This window comes from Stegostoma tigrinum, chromosome 9 (genome assembly GCF_030684315.1).
Source record: "Stegostoma tigrinum isolate sSteTig4 chromosome 9, sSteTig4.hap1, whole genome shotgun sequence".
Taxonomy (NCBI): Eukaryota; Metazoa; Chordata; class Chondrichthyes; order Orectolobiformes; family Stegostomatidae; genus Stegostoma; species Stegostoma tigrinum.
This window is the reverse complement of record NC_081362.1, coordinates 74,038,760-74,063,034: the sequence shown is the minus strand read 5'-3', so window position 1 is coordinate 74,063,034 and position 24,275 is coordinate 74,038,760. Positions and strand designations below refer to the sequence as shown.

Here is a 24,275-nt window from a genome sequence, read left to right as displayed (position 1 = left end):
GAAGAAAATTCTATTTGCTGGTTATTTCCTTCAGAACAGTGGATTCCTCAAGATCCTCATCTGCAACTCCCACCAACACGGAATAATGACTGACTAGTCACTGAAAAATCAGCCCACTAACTCTGTCCTTCTCTTCACAGATTTTAAAAATCGCATTTGTTATGGACCAGACCAAACATCCTCGAAATATATTGAGATAGCCTTGACCCTAACATTTTCTTAATTTTAAAGGCAAGCGTAAGGCATTGTGTTCAGGATGCAATTTGATTGGTCAAACTAGGAGGCTTGAAACAAAACTCACTTTATCTTATAACATGCAAACAAAAGAAAGTAGAATTGGAATAACAACTCTATTAAATAGCAACTGTTCCAACATAGCAACATCCTGTAAACACAGCCTTGGCATAGTCTATTTTAATGAATTTGGCTATCTTGTGAAAGTCTCTAATCCGGGAAGAAAGAACTTCAAGACAAAACTGTGAGAAAGCAAAAACTCAAGCATTCCGTTGTTGGAGGAATAGATATACAGCAGCTTCCAAAACCCAATAGCTACTGGAAGTTGAACTAAATTCATGGTTCTGTGGGAGCTTGAATCCACAATATTTGTAATGTTTTACAAAGAAACGACTCAGAAGCTGTTTACTGTATTGGCTTGGAACAGACTGCTCAGTACCTTTCTTGGCATAAAAAAAGGTCAAAATACACCTCTTCAAAGCCACAGTACCGTAACACACTGAATATGTTTTCTGAGATAATGGGAACTGCAGATGCTGGAGAATTCCAAGATAATAAAATGTGAGGCTGGATGAACACAGCAGGCCAAGCAGCATCTCAGGAGCACAAAAGCTGACGTTTCGGGCCTGGACCCTTCATCTCTGATCCAGGGTCCAGGCCCGAAACGTCAGCTTTTGTGCTCCCGAGATGCTGCTTGGCCTGCTGTGTTCATCCACCCTCACATTTTATTATCTTGGAATACGTTTTCTGTGCAGATATGCAGCAGTGTTTCCCAGCAAGCACACGCCCACCCACGTAACAAAAATCTATGACAGACCTTGAGTCCTACTCCTCTGATGCTGCCTGGCCTGTTATATTCATCCAGCTCTACACCTTATCTCAGATACTCCAGCATTAGCAGTTCCTACCTAAATGCAAGTCTTCATTTAGGAAGGTGGGGGGAATTCTCAATCGTTTTAAGTGTTGTGTTGAATGTTGCATGTGTGTACTGATGTTCCATTCGTTTGCAAGCTGAAAAAATGTCGGCAACTTTCCAGTAGCATCCATGCACAGAGTGGGCGTGGGCAGTCATGTTGTGATAATGTCACTGGACGAGTAATAAATCTGGCAACTCAAAACTGGGGTCACGTGTTTGAATCACCACCTCTGATGCTGATATTTGAACTCAATAAAGTGCTGGAATTGAGAAACCCAACCGGTTCACTGGTGTCCTTTACACCATGAAATCTGCCACCTTCCCCTAGTCTGACCTACATGTGACACAGCCCACACAGCAAAGTGGTTGACGCCTAACTACCGCCGCAATGGCCCGAACAAGGCACTCAGATGAAGCGGTGCAGGAAATGGGCACGGTGAGGAAGGCCATCCCAGGCGGCAACATCCTCAACACCACGAAACAAGCAATCGCCACAGGTGGCCATAGCGGGGTGGGAAACCGAAACTGGCGCCGCGACCGCCCATTTCCGGTCTACGTCATCCAGTCTTAGTCAGTGCGTGGCCGATTGTTGTGACGGAGCCACCGGAAAACAGCTCTTCTGGAAAGATCGGAGGGGACGTAACACGTAAGCGGGCGACAACAACCAACAGCAAAATATACGAAACAAGCGAAAAAAAATCTACCTTTTTTGACTTCCACCGTAAGTGTCCCAACGGTTCGAGCGGGAAACTTTCCAAGCCACGAGAGAAGAGTGTGTGAGGAGGGCGGCCTGCTCCTAACTGTGAAACTCGGAAACTTTGGGAGCGGGAGAGACCGGTTGAGCAGGCCGCGGGCAACTCAACAGGTTTCAGGAGGCCCCTTCATTCACCAACCCCTCCGTACCGCTCAAGAGCGTTTCGCTGTTTAACTTCCCGTTCGCCTCTTTTGTTTTCCCGTGGAGGAGAAAGAGGAAAGAGAAAGACCCTGGTTATAAATGCGGTTCGGATCCAAAATGATGCCTGTAAGTTTTTCTTTGCCTAAAGTTATATGTTTAAGAAATCGGAGGAGCAGTGAAGTAAGAATCAGTCATTTTCTTCCCCCAGTCGATTATTCTCTCAATTTTCCAGGTGATTTCAAAGTTACTAGACCAAACTGATTTTTTTTTAAAAAGATGCAATTTCCAACTTGCTGCGTACAGTGTGTCGCCATCGAAACTTCAGTTTTAATGTTAGCGTCACGATCAGTAGGGGAAAAAAATTAATTTGCAAATGAATCTGATATAACAAGGTGGGGAGCTGGATGAACACGGCAGGCCAAGCAGCATCAGAAGAGCCCTAGCGTCGGCAGTTCCTACAGTCTCTTGCACATGAATCTATTTGTTTTCAATTTTAAGTTCCTGTTCTTCGCCTCCCCATCCACACCAACCTATCATGAATTATTGAAATAATGCGACTTCTAAGCGAACCTACAAGCATTTTTTTAAGACTCCGTTGAGTTCTTCTTACGTCGTAGCCCAAATTTTGGTAGTATGAATCCGGTCTAATAAGCCAATATAGATTTAAATATAGTTCTGATTGTATCTGTGTCAGTTCATACTTCAAAGTGCTGTAATTTCTGAATGAAAACGTGTGTATTATCAATCTCTAAATAATTTTGGTTTTCTGTCATTATAAACCTATTATAAGAGAATATTTTAAAAAGCATTGTCATTGAATTATGCTTGGATTCATTGTGCTGAGTTCTCTGATTTCAGAGATTCACCTTACACATCCAGAAAAATGTTGTTTTTTGTAACTTTTTTCGGATCTCACTGTTTACATTAAGGAAATTGGAAGCTGAGGCATAGGTATTGTACGTTTCTGAACCTCTTCATCTTGTACTCATCATCAAATGTAAGAATGCAACACTGCAGTCAGAGTTGACTTGTCAATTAATTTACTCTTTTTTTCTATTGTGATATAACTTGTTGTAATTATTTGAAATTTGGCAACCTTGGGTTTGTCCTGATGAATGCAAGATGAAATATTCAACAACATGTCCCACTTTTCAGCAGTATTTGAGTTCTGTCCCACAAGTTGCCTTTACTTCCTACAGACAAAGGGGATGGCCATGGATACCCGCATGGGCCCAAGCTATGCCTGCCTCTTTGTAGGTTACGTGGAACAGTCCCTCTTCTGCACCTACACTGGCCCCAAACCCCACCTCTTCCTCCGTTACATCGATGACTGTATCGGTGCTGCCTCTTGCTCCCAAGAGGAGCTCGAACAGTTCATCCACTTCACCAACACCTTCCACCCCAACCTCAAGTTCACCTGAGCCATCTCCAACACATCGCTCACTTTCCTGGACCTCTCTGTCTCCATCTCAGGCAACCAGCTAAAAATTAATGTCCATTTCAAGCCCACCGACTCCCACAGCTACCTAGAATACACCACCTCCTGCCCACCCTGCTGCAAAAATTCCATTCCCTATTCCAAATTCCTTCACCTCTGCCGCATCAGCTCCCAGGATGAGGCATTCCACCCCCACACATCCCAGATGTCCTTGTTGTTCAAGGACCGCAACAACCCCCGCAGTGGTCGGGAACACCCTCACCGTGTCTTCCGCATTTCCTGCAACACATCCCTCGTACCCCGCCCCTGCAATAACCGCCCAAAGAGATTCCCCTTAGGCCTCCACATACCACCCCCACCACCCTCCGGATACAACTCATCATCCTCCGACACTTCCGCCATCTACAATCCGACCTCACCACCCAAGACATTTTTCCATCCCCACCCTTGACTGCCTTGCAGAGAGACCACTCTGTCTGGGACTCCCTTGTCCGCTTCACACTCCCCGGCACCTTCCCCTGCAACCGCAGGAAGTGCTACACTTGCCCCTACACCACCTCCCTCACCCCCATCTCAGGCCCCAAGATGACGTTCCATATCAAGCAGATGTTCACCTGCACATCTGCCAATGTGATATACTGCATTAACTGTACCCATTGTTGCTTCCTGTACATTAGGGAAACCAAGCGGAGGCTTGGGGACCGCTTTTGCAGAACACCTCCGCTCGGTTCGCAATAAACAACTGCACCTCCCAGTCGCGAACCATTTTAACTCCCCCTCCCATTCCTTAGATGACATGTCCATCCTGGCCCTCCTGCGGTGCCATAATGATGCCATCTGAAGGTTGCAGGAACAGCAACTCATATTCCGCTTGCGAACCCTGCAGCCCAATGGTATCAATGTGGACTTCACAAGCTTCAAAATCTCCCCTTCCCCCACTGCATCACAAAACCAGCCCAGCTCATCCCCGCCTCCCTAACCTGTTCTTCCTCTCACCTATCCCCTCCTCCCACCTCAAGCTGCACCTCCATTTCCTACCTACTAACCTCATCCCGCCTCCTTGACCTGTCCATCCTCCACGGACTGACCTATCCCCTCCCTACCTCTCCACCTGTCCTCTCCTTTTATCCATTCTTCGATCTGCCTCCCCCTCTCTCCCTATTTATTTCAGAACCCTCTTCCCCCATCCCCCTCTCTGATGAAGGGTTTAGCCCGAAACGTCAGCTTTTGTGCTCCGAAGCTGCTGCTTGGCCTGCTGTATTCATCCAGCTTCACACTTTGTTATCCAAGTTGCCTGTTTACAGATCAAGAAATATTCTTCACCAGTACCGTCCAGTAATGCGGTTGACTTATACTCTTGAAACCAGATTTTTAAAGCCAAGCAAATGGCGTTTTAAAAAAAGGAGGCTTTTAGTTTTATTACCAAAAGTAGGAATTGAAATGATAAGATTGCTTACAAAATATCAAATTTGGGAGATGGAAGACTAAATTATGTGCCAACATAAATAGAGCTTCCTCTCATTTTGGTTTCAATTCAAGAATATTGTGAATAAAGGAATGGCTTTTGCTTGCATAATTCAGTCTTTTTTTTTTACTGCTTACTTTAATATTTCTGCGAGTTGCCATCCTAGCTACAAGTCACTTACATATTTTTAGTGAGGATGATTCTGTTCTGTTTCTGTCCCAAGTGCAGCAACTGTTGTTTCACGACGTGTGGAAAATCCACATGAATTGATCATTAAAGTCTGAATTAGAATGCATTTATCCCATGTTACATGAACTCAAGATTTTGTCTTTAGTTCAGTGCATGTTGCAGGGAGTAAAGTGTGTTCAAGTTCTTTTGATCGTGTTCTCTGCCTTAAAGTTAAATGCGATAACCAGTTAGTTGTTTTTTTTGTAACTAAAATGTTGACATTGCAGAATTGTTAAGTTTCTGGATTTTCTGTCTCCTGTGAAATAGTTCAAGTTGGTTTTAATCCACTGTTTGTGTTTTTCATCTGCAAAGTTAGCATCAATAATTAACGATTTGAAATCGTGTTAGTAAACTTAAATTAATGACTTCAATTCCAGATGTTTATTGGAAAACGATATTAACTGAAAATCTTTGAAATACCTTTATGGTTGAATCTGGACACTTATATAAAAAAAATTCTGAGGAGGGCCATTATTTATTTTAATCATTGTATTTTCTCCAGATTCTTTGCTGGATCTTTAATCAGATTTTTATAACCTATCTCTACTGTTCATTGATGTTCCCTATTTGGCATCAAATGAGCAAACATACTTCCAACAAGAATTACTATTATTGTCAATTGACCTACTGTTTGCTCCTCCTATCAAGTGCTGATGTGATGCAATTCATTATCAACTCTTTGAGTGACTGGACATGATTGTGTTTGGGCAAATCTGCTGAGCTGTTAGCCTAATGGGTGTTTGAAGGTAACTTGTCAGGAGAACTGTACACCAAATAGAATGAGCTTCATTGTTTCAGTATCATAGTAATATGTTTGAAACATACTCTGATCATGTAAAGTCTCTTGTAAAGTAACAGCTAGATTGCCAGTTTCATAGCTAAGATCCAAATCTCAACTAGTGAGGGAAAATTTAGTGCAATGACTGCAACACCTTGAATAATAGCATGGTAATAGCACACAGAGGCTATTCAGCCTCCAGTCACCTCTGCAGGTACAAATCACCCAGGTGGCACTCACTTGTCTTTTTCCCAAAGGTCTGCGATACTTCCTTCTGAGAATTATTCAGTTCTCTTCTGAAGATGTCAGTTGTCTTCCATCACACTGAGGCAGCTCATTCCAGGTCCTAACCACTGACTTAAAAAGATATTGTTCTCATATCATCATTGCTGCTTTTGCGAATAACCCTATATTGCTGTCCTTCTGATTCTTGATCATTATACCAACAGTAAGTTTGTCTACTCTGTCCAGACCCCTCATGATTTTGAGCACTTCTACCAAATCTCTGTTTAGAAGACATTCTTGTGAAGCCTCCATCGCACACTGTGTCAGGACAAAGCATTACAGTTTTTTTAGTGATTTTAATTCAGCACTCAGGAGCAATGTGCTATCATAGTAGTCTGTGACACCTCCCAAGCCTCAACTCATAAATACATCCACATGTCACTAATGTCTGAGGAAGGGGGAAATTGTCCTAAAAAATATATGGTTTGCTCACGCCCATTAGAGAAGAAAGTCTTCTGTACTTTCCAAATCTGTCCAACTTGAGATCAGTTGGAACGTGGTTTGCTTTTCACTGCCCTCTTGAATGGCTTGCTGGATCATTTCATTGGATCAAACAGCTAAAAGATCCACACAGGAATGAAAATGGGTGGATTACTTGGTGTCAGTTTAGGCACTCGAAATGACAACTGCACATTCATCCCTCTGTCCTGTGAAGTCCTGTTTATTAACATGTGGAGGCTGCAACAAAATTGGTAGTCTTGAAGGTGAGATTGGGCTGTCTGTTTGGAGTTGGATCCTGTGTGTGTATGACACAATGATTGGCTATATTGGGAATCATAATCAGACTTGTGAAATTGAACTTAACAGTGTCCAAGATACCATCGTCAGTGGCAGTAAAATGATGTTCAGTTTGTAGAGAGGAAAGACTTCAAAAAACATCTGCTGATTACCACATACCCAATCACCCAAAACTGATGAATCAATACTCCATTTTGAATACTACTTGGAGGTAGTGAGGGTGCCTCACGCACAGAATGTACTCTGGATGTCACCCACCAAAGCTTTCGGCAGCTCTACTGCTGACCAAGCTAGTTGACCTTCCCTCCGTCATAAGGTCACAAGTGGAAATGTTTGCTAATAATGGCACCGTTTGTGACTTCTCATTGCATTTGAATATGGACTGCTTCAGTACTTAAGATCTGATCAGTATCCAGGTATGAGCTGACATTTATGCCACGTGAATGCCACTCAACGACCATCTCCAGCAGGAGGCAAGTTGACCACTCCTTGATATTGACGGTGTTACCATCATTGAATCTCCCATTATCAACATGCTTGGGGTTACCGTTGACCAGAACCTCAACAGGATTCACCACGTAAACACAGTGACTACAAGAGCAGTTCAGAGGCTAGGAATACTGTAGCGAGTAACTCATCTCCTTAGTTTTCAGACCCTGTCCACCATTTGCAAAGCACAAGTCACGAGTGTTAGAATACTCCCCACTTGCCTAGATGGCTGCATCTCCAGCAACACTCAAGCACAAAGCTGCTCCCTTGATTGGCATGACATCCGCCTTTTGAAGTAACAATTTGTCATCTTGCAAGGTACTACTATCATGCTAAATGGCATAGATTTCAAACTGATTTAGTGACTCGTGACTGTCCACTGGGCAGTCAGTGAGCCAACATCTGCAGCAGGATTGTGCTGCAACCACAGCCTGTAACTTAATGGCCTGGCATATACCCTAGTCTACCATTACCATTAAATTGGGAGATCAGACCTGCTTCAGTGAAGAGTGCAAGTGCGCATGCAGGAGGAACACCATGCCTACGTTAAAAACAGTGTCGAGAGGATAAAGCTGTCACAACTATTGCATATAACATAGCAGCAAGTGATAGGCAGAATTAAGCAATTGCATGAGCAAGAGGTCAGATTTAGGAGCTGCAATCCTCCCACATCCAGTTTTGAATGGTGGTGGACACTGAAACAACACCTGGTGGAGGAGAAGTGGCTCCACAAATATATTTAGCCTCAACAATGGGAGAACTCAGCACATTAATGCAAATTATAAGGCTGAAGCATTTGCAACAATTTTTAACTGGGCTGCTGAGTAGGTGATCCATCTCTCTGCAGCCTCCAAAGGTCCTCAGCATTCCAAACGCCTTTTGTCAGCCAATTTGATCTACTCCCTGTGATAATAGCGGCTGAAGACACTGTATGCGAAAGGTTATGGATCTTTGCAAAAGTTTAGCGGTACCTTTGACTGCTTGTGCTACAGACCCTGCTGTGTCATACCAAACTGTTGCAGCCCAACTTCAGTACTGGTATCTCCCTTGCAATATGAAATATTACCTGCAATACATTTTAATGAAATTGCAACACAGTTTTTACTTTATACATTGAAGTGACTTGCAGTTGGGAGCATGTGATATCCAGCTTTAGCATTTGCTGCTGCACTAACTTTTAATTTACTTATTAAATTAGGAAATAAATACAATGATCACAACATATGAGGAACTATACTATGCAAATGTAACTTTTCCTCCATCTTATTGAGAAATTCATACTATTCATGGTTTTGGACATTTTTGCTTCAGTTAGGAACATTTTCTTGAAGAAATGACTAAAGGCACTCCAAAAGACTTGAACTCCTATCCAAGCTGGCACCTACCCAGTTGTGAGGAAAAGTGACCGGGTATGCCTGTCCAGAAAGAGGACAAATCTAATTGAATCAACTACTGCCCCACGAATTGATTTTTCAATCTTAAGCAAAGTGATGGAAGATTCTGTTAAAAGTGTTAGGAAGCTGTGCTTGCGCTGCAGTCACCTGCTTATTATTGCTATGTTTGGGTTCAGCTAGGACCACCTTGCCCCAATGTTCTTTCAACATATGTCCAAGTATGGACCACTGAGCTGAATTTTGCAGGTGAGATGAGATCGAGCTATCATTTAACTGAATATGGCATTGAGGGACCCTGGCAAAATTGAAATCAGTCAGAATATGGGGACTGTTCATTGGCTGAAAATAGTCCTAGAAGTAGAGGTTGTTGGAGGACAATTATTGTGGCTGAGGTTTGTCAGTGTAGTATTGACCAGACCTTCATTTGGTTCATTTATAAGCTTTCCTCCTCAGTAGAGTAAGAACTGTGGATTATCACTGTTAATTGCCCAGTCTCAGATATTGAAACAACCCATGTTTATAGACCACAAACCCTGCAAAGTAGTCAGGATTGGTCTCTTGTGCTGTTGTGAGTATTGAAGTCAGCTCAAAGTGAGTGCTAAGAGGAGAACTGAGAATCACTGAGATGTACTGTGGTTGAATCTGAGAGGTGGATCCCTATTGCGTAATGTGCCCTGACAGAGTTGAAGTGAAAAATGCTGGTGCACTCAAGTATAGCATGGAGGTATAGAACTATACTGTAAAAGGTTTGTGGATGTGCCATGAGGGTGTGGTTTGGTTAGTGCATGGGGAATGCCGAGGTCCATGGATGGACATGTGTGTAATTGCTGCAAACTTGCACCCAAAGATGTTGGTGCCTCGTAATGGCAGTTCATATGAGCAAGCAGCGAACTGGTGGCACCCCATATTCACTCTGAATTTTCCCTTGAATTATCATCATCTAGTTTCTCTCCAGCAAGTGGGAGATTAGCACGCAGTTTCCCAGTGAGGCAAGATGAAGTAATAATAAGGTGGTAATGCTTGATAATAGAAATAGATCTCTCACTACTTTCTCGTTCAAATCATGTCTCGCTGCCCAACACTTGATTGGAAAATAGGTCTTGCTCCTGATTTTTCTCCACCTTTCTCACCATGTCCTATGTCATTTTTGAGGCTGGAAAAAAACTCCACCCTCTGTTTCAAGAAGGTAGGACACTTGTGTATTGACAAAAATGTTGGAATGACCTTTAATCACTTAAAATATTGTCAGTTGCATCAAAAGTATTCATTGAATTTTGAAATTAGAGTATAGAATCTTTGTACTTTTGAATCATTATACTTTACTCCTAACCGTTCAAATCAGTTTAGAAATGCTCAGAACTTCTGTTTTCCTGTATAATTTGTCTCATTTTGTCTCCGTGAGTAAGGCTGGCAAAAGCTGTTTATTTGTTAGTTTACCTCATTGTGGTTTAAATAATTTGAATTCCGCTATGTATGATGGAACCATAAAATTTCATATTCTGTACTAATATGACCAAAGGTGCAATGACTAATAGAAATCAACTGGAAAATGAGAGTAAAGTATTTATCTTCTACATGTTGGCTACTTCACTGTACTACATTTTCACTGATTTTGTTCTGAGAGAGATTTGTTTACTTTCCTAGATCTACATATACAGTGTTTTGGGAATGAGGAAGCAAAATGTACGATAGTTGCTAAGTGTTTTATTTGAATTCGGGCGGATGAGCTTGCCTGTGAAGTTTTTTTGGCTTTGGTATGCTATCGATGGTTTCATCCAAGTTGCGTCATAATGTTTGAGACCTTCATGTCTCATTTCTTGCAGATCATGTTTAGATGATATTTCGTTGATGTTTGAACTGAAATGGTATAAATAATTGTCTTATACAAACTCAATCTATACACGTTTATCTTCCAATACAATCGTTAATTTTAAGGTTTGACCTTTCTAAGAAACAATAGCTTCATTGTGGCAGTCAACATTCAGCTAGATAAATGATGGCAAATTAATTTTGGTAGCATTGGCTGTCATGCGTATGGAAATTATATGTTCTAGTGGTACAACCACTGTTTTTGTAAGCTTTTAAGAACCTGCTGGATTTTGTTATTCAGCTCCCACCCTATTTGGAAAAGGTAGAAACATCTAAAAGTTCGCATGGCATCACAACCTATTAGCAGGAAGTTTAGCTTCAGTTTGAGATGCAAGCTTTCCTGTGGGTGATGAGTACAGTGACCCTGCAATTGTTCGTGAGAAATGATCGTACTTATAACTCCTTTGACAAAACATCTCTTCCTGTTTTCTTGCCCAACTTTGTGTTAGTTCACATAGGCAGTAAACTTAAGAGGTTAGGCCTTTACAGAAGGTAACTGGAAAATTGCTGAATAATTTATCAGCTTTAAAATGTTGCTGTTTTGAGATTTTTATTTAATTTCTGTGGGCGTGTATATGCAATGAAATTAATTTTAATTCTTGAAGCCAAATGTGCATGCTTTGTAAATCAGAGAATATATATTGTCTTGCAGAAGATAATTACTGCAAATGCAGCGCTTTGGTGTTCTCTGGGAGAATGATGCCTATGCCCTCTTATTTGTAATAAGATATTTGGCTGTGTGTACAAGCATACACTTCCACTTAACAGGTTTTCTTCGTAAAGTTCTGCACTGCTTCTGAGATAAATCTTATAATTGAAATCTGTAGAAGCAGAACAATTATTAAATGCCAGCTATGAAAAGTTCATGTCATGAATAGGAAATAAGCCATAAAAAGGAAATCACAGAGAAAGAAAGTGATTCAAAACTTAAAGGAAAAGTATCACCATCCACCTGGTTGATATGCAGTTTAGTGTTTCAGTAGACTTTTAGTTGGCTGTAACTGTTTTTGAAAACTGCCACTCTCAAATTGGAGACACAAACCTGTTGCCTTTTTTTTTGGGATGCATTGAAATAAGTTGTTTAAGAATGAATAATTATTTTGTTCGATAATACATAAAGTATATTTGTAGCCACATTTCAAATTATTCTTCTGTGGTGTATTTTAAGTGCATGAACATTTTAAGCAATGTATAGCGTGCCATGAAATCATCCAACAAAACCACTCCAACAGACTCAAATATTTTTAAATCACTGAAGCCTCAGACCAGGGTGATGGAACAATTCATTTGTGAAGGTTGGAAAGACTTTTCAAGCCAAATCAGACATGTAGCAGCACCATTGCCCTGAATTGTAAAATTCAGCTATTGCATTCAAAATAGCTGCCATTCCTGGACAGACATGTCTAAATGTAAATATTTAATCATTGACAGTTGACAAAAGATCCAAAGGTATCGAGAACCTAGAACAGAAGAGTACAGCACAGTTCAGGCCTTTTGGCCCACGATGTTGTGCCAGCCTATTATCCTGCCAAGATCAAACTGTCCTGCATACCCTACATTATACTGTCATACATGTGGCTATCCAAGAGTCGCTTAAATGTCTGTAACTCCACTACCACTAGTGACTCCACTACCGCTGTCAGCAGTGCATTCTACACGTCCATCACTCTGTGTGAAGAATGTACATTTGACATCTCCCCTATACCTTCCTCCAGTCACCTTAAAATTATGCCCCCTCATAATAGTCATTTTCACCGTGGGAAAATGCCCTTGACTGTACACTGTATCAATGCTCCTCATTATCTTGTACACTTCTATCAATTCGCCTCTCATCCTTCTTTGCTCCAATGAAAAAAGCTGTAGCTTCCCTGAACCTGTCCTCCAGTCCATGCGGCATCCAGGTAAATCTCCCGTACGCCCTCTCTAAAGCTTCCACATCTTTGCTATAATGTGGCGACCAGAACTGAACCCAATATTCCAAGTGTGATCTAACCAGGGTTTTATAGAACTACAGCATAACCTCGTGGCTCTTCAACTCAATTCCCCTGCCAATGAAAGCCAACACACGATACATCTTCTTTACAACCCTGTCAACCTGGGTAGCAACTTTGAGGGAATCTGTGGACGTGGACCCCAAGATCCTTCTGTTCCTCTACACTGCCGAGAATCCTGCCATTAACCCTGTATTCTGCTTTCAAATTTGACCTTCCAATATGAATCACTTATACTTTTCTAGGTTAAATTCCATCTGCCACTTTGTTGCCCGGCTCTGCATCCTGTCAATGTCCTGTTGCAACCTAGAACAGCCCTCCACCCTGTCCACAGCTCCACCAACCTTCCTGTCATCAGCAAACTTACTAACTCACCCTTCCACTTCCTCATCCAAATCATCTATAAAGATCACAAAGAGCAGAGGTCCAAGAACAGATCCCTGTGGAACACCACTGGTCACCGAGCTCCAGGCTGAATACTTTCCATCTGCTACCACTCTTTGTTTTCTGTTGGACGGCCAGTTTTGTATCCAGACATCCAAATTTTCCTGAATCCCATGCCTCCTTACTTTCTGAAAGAGCCTACCATGTGGAACCTTATCATACTTGCTAAAATCCATACACACCACACCCACTAATCTGCCTTCATCAATGTGTTTTGTTACACTTTCAAAAATTCAATAAGGCTCTTAGGGCATGACCTGCCCCCCTCAAAGCCATGCTGACTATTTCTAATCAAACTGTGTTTTTCCAAATGATCATAAATGCTATCTCTCAGAATCCTCTCCAATAATTTGCCCACCACAGAAATTAGACTCTCCGTTCTGTAATTTCCAGGATTATCCCTATTCCCTTTCTTGAACAAGGGATTGACATTTGCCACCCTCCGATCTTCTGGTACTACTCCAGTGGACAGTGAGGATGCAATGATCATTGCCAAAGGGGCAGCCATATCTTCCCTTGCTTCCCGCTGTAACCTTGAGTATATCTTCTCTGGCCTCGGGGACTTATCTATCCTCATGGTTTTTCAGAATTTCTCATCCTCCTTCCTAACCTCAACCTGTTCAAGCATATCTGCCTGTTTCGTGCTGTCTTTACGAAAGTCAAGGTCCCTCTCAATGATGAATACTGAAGCAAAGTATTCATTAAGGACCTCCCCAACCCCCCGACTCTGTGCACAAGTTCCCTCCACTATCTCTGGCCCTACTATCGTTCTGGCCATCCTCTTGCTCCTCACATGAGGAGCGTAAGCCTTGTGGTTGTCCTTGATGCTACCCACCAACGTTTTCTCATACCCACTTCTCGCTGTTCTAAGTCCATTCTGCAGTTCCTCTTGTAGTTCCTTGCTTCTTCAACCTTAAGCTCTCTTCTTTCTCTTGACTAGGCATTCCACATTGTCTTGTCATCCAAGGTTCCTTCACTTTACCATCCTTTCCTTGCCTCAGTGGGACAAACCTAGCCAATACTTAAAGCTAAAATTGTATCAGGGATAAAATGAACTGCAGCTGCTGGAGAATCCAAGATAACATGGTGTGGAGCTGGATGAATACAGCAGGCCAAGCAGCTTCTCGGGAGCAGAAAAGCTCACATTTCGGGTGTAGACCCTTCATCAGAAATGGGGGATGGGGACAGGATTCTGAAATAAATAGGGAGAGAGGGGGAGGCGGATCGAAGATGGATAGAGGAGAAGATAGGTGGAGGGGAGACAGAATAATTGAAGAGGCGGGGATGGAGCCAGTAAAAGTAAGTGTAGGTGGGGGGGAGGATAGGTCAGTCCGGGGAGGATGGACAGGTCAAGGGGGTGGGCTGAGGTTAGTAGGTAGGAAATGGTGAGGTAGTTTGAGGTGGGAGGAGGGTATAAGTGAGAGGAAGAACAGTTTACGGACATCCCTCACACCCCGTCCCCGCAATAACAACCAAAAGAGAATCCCCCTCGTCCTCGCGTACCACCCCACCAACCTCTGGATCCAGCACATCATCCTCTGACACTTCTGCCAACTGCAATCCGACCCAACGCCAAAAACATTTTTCCCTCCCCACCCTTGTCTGCTTTCCAGAGGGACCACTGTCTCCGTGACTCCCTTGTCTGCTCCACACTCCCCTCCGACCCCACCTCACCTGGCACATTCCCTTGCAATGGCAGGAAGTGCTACACCTGCCCACACCACCCCTCTCACCCCCATCCAAGGCCCCAAGAAGACTTTCCAAATCAAGCACACGTTCATCTGCTAACGTAGTATACTGCATCCACTGTACCCATTGTGGCTACCTCGACATCGGGGAAACCAAGCAGAGGCTTGGGGACCGCTTTGCAGAGCACCTGTGCTCGGTTTGCAATAAACAACTGCACCTCCCAGTCGCGAACCATTTCAACTTCCCCCTTCCATTCCTTAGATTACATGTCCATCCTGGGCCTCCTGCAGTGCCACAACGATGCCACCTGAAGATGCAGGAACAGCAACTCATATTCCGCTTGGGAATCCTGCAGCCCAATGGTATCAATGTGGATTTCACAAGCTTCAAAATCTCCCCTCCCCCTACCGCATCCCAAAACCAGCCCACCTCATCCTCGCCTCCCTAACCTGTCCTTCCTCTCACTAATCTCCTCCTCCCACCTAAAGCCGCAGACCCATTGCCTTCCTACTAACCTCATCCTGCTCCCCGGACTGACCTATCCCCTCCCTACCTCCCCGAACTACTCTCAGCTTTACTGGCTCCATCCCCACCTTTTTAACTTGTCTGACTCCTCTCCACCTATCTTCTCCTCTATCCATTCTTCGATCCGCCTACCCCTCTCTCCCTATTTATTTCAGAACCCTCTTACCCCTCTCCCTTTTCTGATGAAGGGTCTACCCCTGAAACGTCAGCTTTTGTGCTCCTTAGATGCTGCTTGGCCTGCGTTCATCCAGCTCTACACTTTGTTACCTTAGTACTTAGAGCAACTACTCCCTAAACAACCTCCACATTTCCCTGGGACCATCTGATCCCAATTTATGTTCTGCAGTTCTTGCCTAATAGTATTGTAATTCCCCCTCCCCCAGTTAAATACTTTCCCATTCTGTCTGCTCCTATCCCCCTCCATGCTCTAGTAAAGGTCAGGGAGTTATGATCTCTAGCAGAAATGCTCTCCCACCAAGTGATCTGACACCTGGCTTGGTTTGTCACCAAGCACCAAATCCAATATGGCCTCCCCTTTAGTCAGCCTATCTGTGTATTGTCAGAATCTCTCATCTCTTTTTTTATTAGAGAAACTAGATATAGGACTTGGAATAGCCTTACTGCTGTGATTATAGTTGTGTGAAGAGAATAGTGGTAGACTTAAAGAAGATGTGTACTGACTGTGAAACAGGAATGAATATCACAGGTGGAATTTAGTTGTGTCCAGAATCTTATTCTTTCTCTCAAAAAACATTCACTTGTGAGGTAATTGCTGCTGCATTTATTTGGTAGAAGAAAGATCGAGTGTGGCCATTGGTCATCTGTAAAAGTGATTTCATTAATTAATCTGCCGTAATATTTTAAAAATATTTAAAGTGCAAATGTTGGGTAATATAAATAGCTTTTTTTAAGATTCAATATCACCCAGTTAACTGGATTTACGTTAATAGTTAGGCCTCCGGCAGAGAACTGAGGAATCCTGGAGATCAAACTTAGGGCAGAATGCCAGAGCCTTAAGAAGGAGAGGGGCTATGGTTGAATGGTACTGAGGGTGAAGAACATAATGTGAAAATTCATTTACTTCAAACATGAACTGTTTTGTGCTCCATATGTACTGCCTGATTTTGCTGGGAGGTTCCAGTGGAGCACCATTGATCCTTCAATCCTACATCACCATACAGTAAGTTCAAGGATAATCTGCAGTTCCACCTTTCCATGTTACCCCTTAGCCCTGAATTCCTTTGGTATCCAAAAATAATGTGATCTTTGTTCAAATTGGCTTCCATAACACAGGTGTCCACTGTACCTGATCTACATAATTTCAAAGATTTGGAAGCGTGAATGAAGATGTTTCTTTGCATCTCAGTCCTGAATGATAGAACCCTTAATTTGAGATCCCCTAGTTCAAGACATCCCAGCTAGGGGGAGCATCTCTTTCATAAGATACCCTCCATCATGTTTTCTGATATCACTACTGTACTTTGCTAGGATAGATCCATCAATTTAACATTTGGTATTATGGACAATGGAGGCCATTGGCACCTCCAAAATCTGCAACCGCAAGACCTGATGTCCTTCCCTCTTTAATTACCACTGTTGAATCCTATAGAAACAAGATGCTGACGGTTACCATTGACCAGAAATGGAATCAGTCATAATATCTACAAGAGATCAAAGTCTGGAAGTTGAGTGGTGATTAACTCATCTGACTCTTCATATCCCTCCAGCCATTTACAAGTGTTGTTAACCATATGTTGGAATGCCTTTACTTGCCTGGATAACCGGAGTTCCAACCGCTCTTGAAGCTTATTTTTCCTCTGTATTCATTCACAGGATGAGGGCGTTGCTGGCTAGGCAGCATTTATTACCCATCCCTAGTTGCCCAGAGGGCAGTTAGGAGTCAACCACATTGCTATGGGTTTGCAGTCACAAGTCGACCAGGCCAAGCAAGGATTGCAGTTTGCTTCCCTAAGTACATTAATGAACCAGATGGGTTTTTCAATTTTGACAATCGACAATGGATTCACAGTCATCATTAGATTCTTAATTCCAGATATTTGTGGAATTCGAATTCCATCATCTGCCATGGTGGGATTCGAACTCGGGTCCCCAGAACATTATCTGGGTCTCTGGATTAAAGGTCCAGAGATAATACCACCAGGCCATCGCCTCCCCAAGAGAAAGCAACCAATTTGACTTGCATGTCATCCATGTGAAACGTTTACTTGCCATGTGTATAAACTTGAGTCTAAATTATTTGCCAACCCACGAGCTAATATTACGCAAGTAGTTGGCTTTTGGTTGTTCACTGTAAAAGATTGACGCTGATCGTGGACAATTTGAGCATTATGGACCAATTTGATGTTTGGACTAAATATGGAATTACATGAACTTCATTGTGAGGTTGGCAGTGTTGAGAAAAAAATTGACCCGAGTAAAGCTTTTCCCTTTGCTTGATGTAGATGTTTCTCACTGTGTACCTGAGGAACAATGATCAGCATTACACAGAGGTACCAATCACTCCAGATACCACATGTCGAGATGTTATTGGCTATTGCAAAGAACCAGGAGAGAGAGACTGTTACTTGGCTGAGCGTTGGCATGGTGCTGGTAAGTGAAATCTGTTCAGCGACTGTACGTGTTCAAGCTGTTTTGTTGGATTGTCACTATTGACTTTTGGAACACAACACAAACAGCCTTTTTGCAGTATATTCTGTCTACAAAGTAGTATTGGGGCTGTTTCAAATTAACAGACATTAGCAAATGCAAAAAAAATTGAACCAGTTAACTTGAAGTAGCTTGCTCATGAATCCTAGGGAGCAGTTACATGTTTTAGCAGTACAGGGTAAGTAGCAACTTAGCTTAACTGGAAGCACTTCGGAACAAACTGTCAGCTCAGAGAGCCCAGTTTTTATGGGTGAAATGATAAACAAAATTCCAATATTTATTATCAATTTATTATTGAGAATAATTCATTAACTAACAGATACTTTGTACATCATAGCTGTTCTTATTGCCTCAGTGAAGTAGTGTGCTAGCAATTGAACCCTGCTGTTCTCAGTGTCGTTACAAAAGTTAAAGATTTTAACGTACACAAGATCCCACGTTTTACCTGTCTTTGTAGATCCTGGTTAACAGAACTCACGGACCAGGTTTTGTACTTAATAAGAACTATTTATTACAAATATTTTCTAGCTATACACCTACAATTATGAACCATCAGCATAAGACTCCAGTTAAAACTCTAACCCCTTTATAAAATTTGCCCTACAGAAACATACAAATACAAAAAGTGTTTTATGGGCAGAGAGAGAGACTTGGAAGAATGATTACTGGTTCCCTGTAGGTTTTGCTGAGGCAATCCTTTCTGCTTGTCTGTATCTACTGCTCCTTGATCTATCTTCTCCAATACTTGTACTTTGCATGTATTACGCACAGGCATCAGTTCCGATGTCTGTGACTTGTTGGTTAAAAGATACAGTTTCCTACAATTGATGAGGGAAATAAGCTTTCTTCAGGTTTGAGGAGGGTCTTGTTGCAGAGGCATGATAGTTCTTTTCTTTGGGGAGATCTGATGCTTTTAGTCATCACGTTCCTGCCCATGAACTGTTGAGCTACCTGGAAGTCAGTCTCACATTTGTTGGCAGGCAGAAGGTTTTTTTTTTGTCGTGGGCAATGGATCGTCATTTCCCATACCAGTCAACCACTCGATCGTCTGCAACTGGACTCTCTTTTCGCTGGCCATCCATCTCAGCTCCCCCACTGTCCATCTCCGTTTTGTCTCCTCCCCAACCCTCCCACTTCGCATGCGCTCTGTCTCGCTCTTTCCCTTACTAGCTCATTCTGTTTTGCTCCTGTGCGTGCTCTCGGTTGTGGAATGAAACCAGCTCTGAGTCTGAAAAGCAAGGCTTCTGACTTCACCCACTTCAGTCTGCAATCAAAAATACGGAAAGTTAAGATGATGTGGTGTTTGGTCTTTAAAGAAGGAGATGTCACAATTTGTAGGTTGACAACACTTCTTACTAGTAGAAGGTAACATGGAACAGAAGTAATTTAATTATTCTTCGTTGTAGAACGTGTCATAGCAGATAATGAACGTATATACGATATTCTGCAACAATGGGGTGTTCAAAGAAATGACGTTCGTTTCTATCTGCGCCATGAGCATCCACCAAGCGCAACCAGGGATACAGGTAAGATTTGTGTCACATTTGTTTAGCCCAATTTAATGCATCTTTATCATAGATGGGAATCAGTTCATTTTCAGATAATTAATTTTATTTTCAAACTTTCCAACTCGGTTTTCATATTTTCTGTTATATGCAATTATACTCCTGGAATTAGTTTCTAATGGATGAACAAAATAAGTAAATCTAGTCTGATGCAGCTTGCTAGATTTTTAAAGTGGAATTTTCACGATCATTACAACAGATGACAGTTTTTACAGATGACTAAAGAACTATTGTAGTTAGTTGAGAAGTACAAGTAATTTTTTTATAGGATCGTTGGCACAAGCATGACTTTAGTAGGGTGATTCATATTTATTCTTGAATTTAGAAATGTAGCAGTGAGAACTGATGTCTGGGGTGAAATTGGTTCCACTTTGATATGGATTCCAGTTTTGAGAATTTTAACTAGCAGTTTATTTCAGAATTCAGGTGTGAGAGTAATTTTGAAGTTTATACTCAAATGGTAGACGGTGTTCAGAACTCTTCTCAGTCGAGTTACAAGATGTGGATATGAAAGTCTAACATACAACTTGAGTAGTATACCAGTGCAAATTCTAAAATTGCATCTCATTCACTGATGAGGTTTTGCTGCACTTACCAATGACTGCAGATGACAGAAATATGGTTGACTGTTAACTGCCGTTTGAAATGGCATAATATCAATTGTAGTGCTACTGTGGGCAAGAATGAGCTTGTAACAAAAAGTAATAGAAAAGATAATATACACAAGAAGCTTGCACCAGAAGATTGAAGTTGGCAAAAAACAATACTAAGTTGAGATGGAAACAAGCTAAACTAGATCAAGGCCAAGGAAAGATATTTGGGATAATAAGGATTTTCAATTAATTTCATTGAATTATTTGACACTGATTGCCCTAGCGTCTTAAGTAATATTTCTTTCTATCATGGATATAAATATTTGTACTTAAAATTTAAAAGTTTTTTTGTAAAGAACTTAGTTAACATAATTCTACAAGTCCATACATGGCCTGACCCCTCGTCGTTTGCAACATTCACAACACAAACTAGTATCAGAGACTGGTGGTTGTGCAGTTATTGCCTGTAGTCCATCTATTCATTCATGGGCAATAAAGGCTGCCTAGCCAGTAACACCCATAACCCATGAATGAATAAAGAGGCTGTAGTCAATAACTACTTTGTGTGTGTGTGGGCATGAACGATGGATAGTTTGTGTTTTGAAATTGTTGAACTGTTGAGACCTGAAGTGCTCTAAAGTGGCTAAGTGTAAAAAGAGGTGCCCTTTCTCAAGATTTTATTAAGCTTCATTGGAACACTGTAGCAGGCCTAGGATGGAAATGTCAGCACAGGGAAAGATGGTTTGTTGCAGTGCCAAGCAGTTGAAAGGCTGGGATCATTCTTGGGGACAGAGTGGAGGTGTTGTATGTTTTAGTCTTGACAATATAAAGAAGACTATGTTGTGTGCAGTGAATACAGCAGACAATCATAGAATGAAAGGAGTACCAGTAAATCACTGCCTTATCTGGAAAGTGTTTGGGATGAGGAGGTGGTTAAAAAAAAAACAGCGTCACGCTTTATCTGATTGTGTGGGAGGAGTGAGGGATTGTTGGAAGTGAAGAAGTCGACGAGAGTGCCCTGGAGGAAATGGATCTAGGGGAGAACAGACAGTGGATGAGAGGGGAAAATGATTTTGTTGGTGGCACCCTGGAGATGTAGAAGATCATGTTTTGACCAAGATTGGCAGGATGAGAAGTGAGGACAAGCTTGAATCCCACTGTTTTGTAAGGTAGCAGAAGGGGTCAGGGCAGAAGTGTAGACAGTGGGTCAAACACAACTGAGAGTCCTGTCAGCTGTGGTTGGGTTGGGGTGGGTGGGAGGGCATGCCACCCATGGAGGGTGGTATTGTTAAATCAGTAGCAATAGAATCAGGGAAACTGGGAGAACAGAATGTAATTCTTGCAGGAATAAGAGTTTGAGGAACTGTAATCAAGGTAGCTATGGGAATCAGTGAGTTTGCAATGGATATTCGCAGACAGCCTATCCCCAGAAATAGAAACAGTGAAGTCAAGAAAAGGAAGGGAAGAATCAGAAATGGACCAGGTGACCATAAAGTAACATTGGAAGTTGGCAGTAAAACTGATTAATTTTTCCAGCTTCGAATGAGAGCAAAGCAGGGCTGATGATATCATTGTACCAGCGAAGGACTTGTGGGTGGAAGCTTGAGTAGCACTGGAACAAAGACAGTTTCACAGACCCTACAAAGAGGCTGGCATAACTAGGACCACACCTTTTAGCCTGGAAAGAGTAGATGACTGGCTGTTGGTTTGTTCGCTGAGTTTGGCAAATGAATTGCAAACGTTTTGTCTCCAGTCGAGAAGACATCATCAGTGTGTCGGTGGGTGATTCCTCTGGTGCTCGCCTTTGTATAGGTTGCCTAAGAGTAGTTAATGTTCTCGATTTTGATTGGTAGGAATTTTAGTAGTTAATATTCTCGCATCTGATTGGTAGATATATTAGTAACCTAAATCAAGTTTGTGTTATGGTTTGTCAAGTCGCCAGCCTACCAACCGTGACGGACAAGGGAACAACTAACTCGGGGGAACCGCAGAAGAGACCAAACGCCATGAACCCAAGGTGCACAGAAACTATTCAAACAACCTCCAAACAGCCAATCAAATGGTGACTTGACGAACCATAACACAAACTTGATTTAGGTTACTAAAATATCTACCAATCAAAATCAAGAACATTAACTACTCTTAGGCAACCTATATAAAAGCGAGCACCAGAGGAATCACCCACCTACGCACATGTCTTCTTGACTGGAGATGAAACGTTTGCAATTCATTTGCCAAGTTCGGCGAACAAACCAACAGCCAACCAATTCACCTGAGCTACTAATATTTCGCAACATCTCTAGGGTAGATGACTGAAAAACAAATTATTAAAATTAGTGCAAGGTCAACAAAGCTAAGGGGGATGGTGGTCGATGGGTTCTGTTCAGGCCTCCTTTCAAGGAAAAAGCAAGTTCTTCAGACCATCCTTACGAGGGTCCATATTAATGTTACAATAGGATGGCTAATGATAATAGTAAAGTAAACAATACTATTTCTGACTACTGAGATGAGCACAATAGAGAATGTTCACCATTCTAATGCACAAAATTCCCCTCAGGTTCAACTTTTTTTCTTCAGCTTATCCAGTTTTCATTCCCCCACTTGATGCATAGCAAAAAGCTGGATTCATTGATGAATAATTTAAAAGTCTGCCCTTAGACTGTCCACTCAAAACAGTTTTTACAAGAGCTGAATGCAAGAAGCTGGTCTTTCCACAGGTGTACCTACTTTGTATAATAAATTCCTGGTTGAATCGTGCTGTATGACAAAGATTTTGATAAATTGCTGATTTGTCCGTTCATATTTATGATTTCTTTAGCTCTTAAATGTCTGAGTTCTGCTGTTTTATTTTTACTTCAGTGTAACGTCTTAGTAAGGCACTTCACATTGTTCAGCTTAAACCCAAATACAAAGAACAATGATGTAAATTAAACCCTCTTCTCCAAGTCGAATGCTGCTGTTGTGCTTGATTCTTCATTTCAAAATTCTGTTTTTTGCTTTCTGTTCTTCTTGATCTATTCATGTTTAGATCACAGCTGAGAAGACACTGCACTGTGTGGAACTGGTCAAGTCCAACTGACTGTTCATGAGTGCTTTATTGATGAGCAACCGGTACTATAGCACTAACAATTCCTTTTATTGGTTTGCTTATTAGGAATAGGCTAATAATTGTTCTTAGCTGGAGGAGTCATACTGTTGGTGGGCAGTACAAGAGTGGTATTCTTCCTAAATTGATGGATGTTCTATTGGATCAACTTAAATAATGGTTTGACTAGTTCTGAGCCATAGGTGCTGTCAACCCTATAAAGGGTTATTGATTTTTTCCTTGTACAGTAAACTCAACAGTTTTTTTTTAAGGCTGTATTTGGTGGTGGATATCTTGGAGAACTGTTGAGAATAATCATCTACTAAGTAGATGGTCTTTCCTTGGAGGGATTTTTTTAAAATTTCAAAAACATACTTTGTAATCTCCTTATACAGACATAGGGACTAAAGCGCTTTGATTCTGTGCAGTCTTCAAGAATGGAGAACAAAAAAACCCAGAGCATTTCTTTCTGCCTCAATGGAAAGACCGCCATTGAAGGTTTTTTGGCTAAATTACAGTGGGGGTCCATTTAGTTATTGGACCTTACCAGTATGTGTGTAAATATGTGTAAATAACATGTTGCATAAGTCAGAAATGCCTTTTGGGTTGTGGGAACTGTCGAGAGAGTCAAACTCCGTGTTTGTTTTCAATGTATCAAGACTATACAGAACCAAGCTGCTTCAGTGACTGTCTCTAAAAATATCTTTAGAAGCTACTATATTTTTGAAATAAAAGCATTCAAACACTCAACACATCTACATAAGACTGGAGATGTAAGTGGTGAGGACCCAGAGCGGGGTAGCTAGTGACGGAGCTAGATTCGTTTAATGGATTTGGAATAAACCTGTAGCGCATGAACTGCAGGGATTGAGAATGCAGTTCACATCACCTTCTCAGGGGCAATTAGGGATGCACAATAATTACTGGTCAGCTAGCAGTGCCCATGTCCCACAAGTGAATAAATAAAGATTTATACCTCGCTTTTTT

At 41.9% G+C, this 24,275-nt stretch overlaps 1 protein-coding gene across 3 annotated transcripts in view; it reads left to right on the top strand.

Annotated features, from left to right (window-relative positions):
• Positions 1 to 1,716: 1,716 nt before the first annotated feature.
• Positions 1,717 to 24,275, top strand: part of LOC125454761 (apoptosis-stimulating of p53 protein 2-like) — an 81,168-nt gene continuing 58,609 nt past the window's right edge. For all 3 annotated transcript variants that reach the window (XM_059648629.1, XM_059648628.1, XM_059648626.1), the window contains exons 1-3: positions 1,717 to 2,171; positions 17,841 to 17,988; positions 19,452 to 19,571. In XM_059648629.1, coding sequence (XP_059504612.1) covers positions 2,145 to 2,171; positions 17,841 to 17,988; positions 19,452 to 19,571 — 295 coding nt within the window. In that variant the 5' untranslated portion in view covers positions 1,717 to 2,144. The remainder of the gene's footprint in view (positions 2,172 to 17,840; positions 17,989 to 19,451; positions 19,572 to 24,275) is intronic.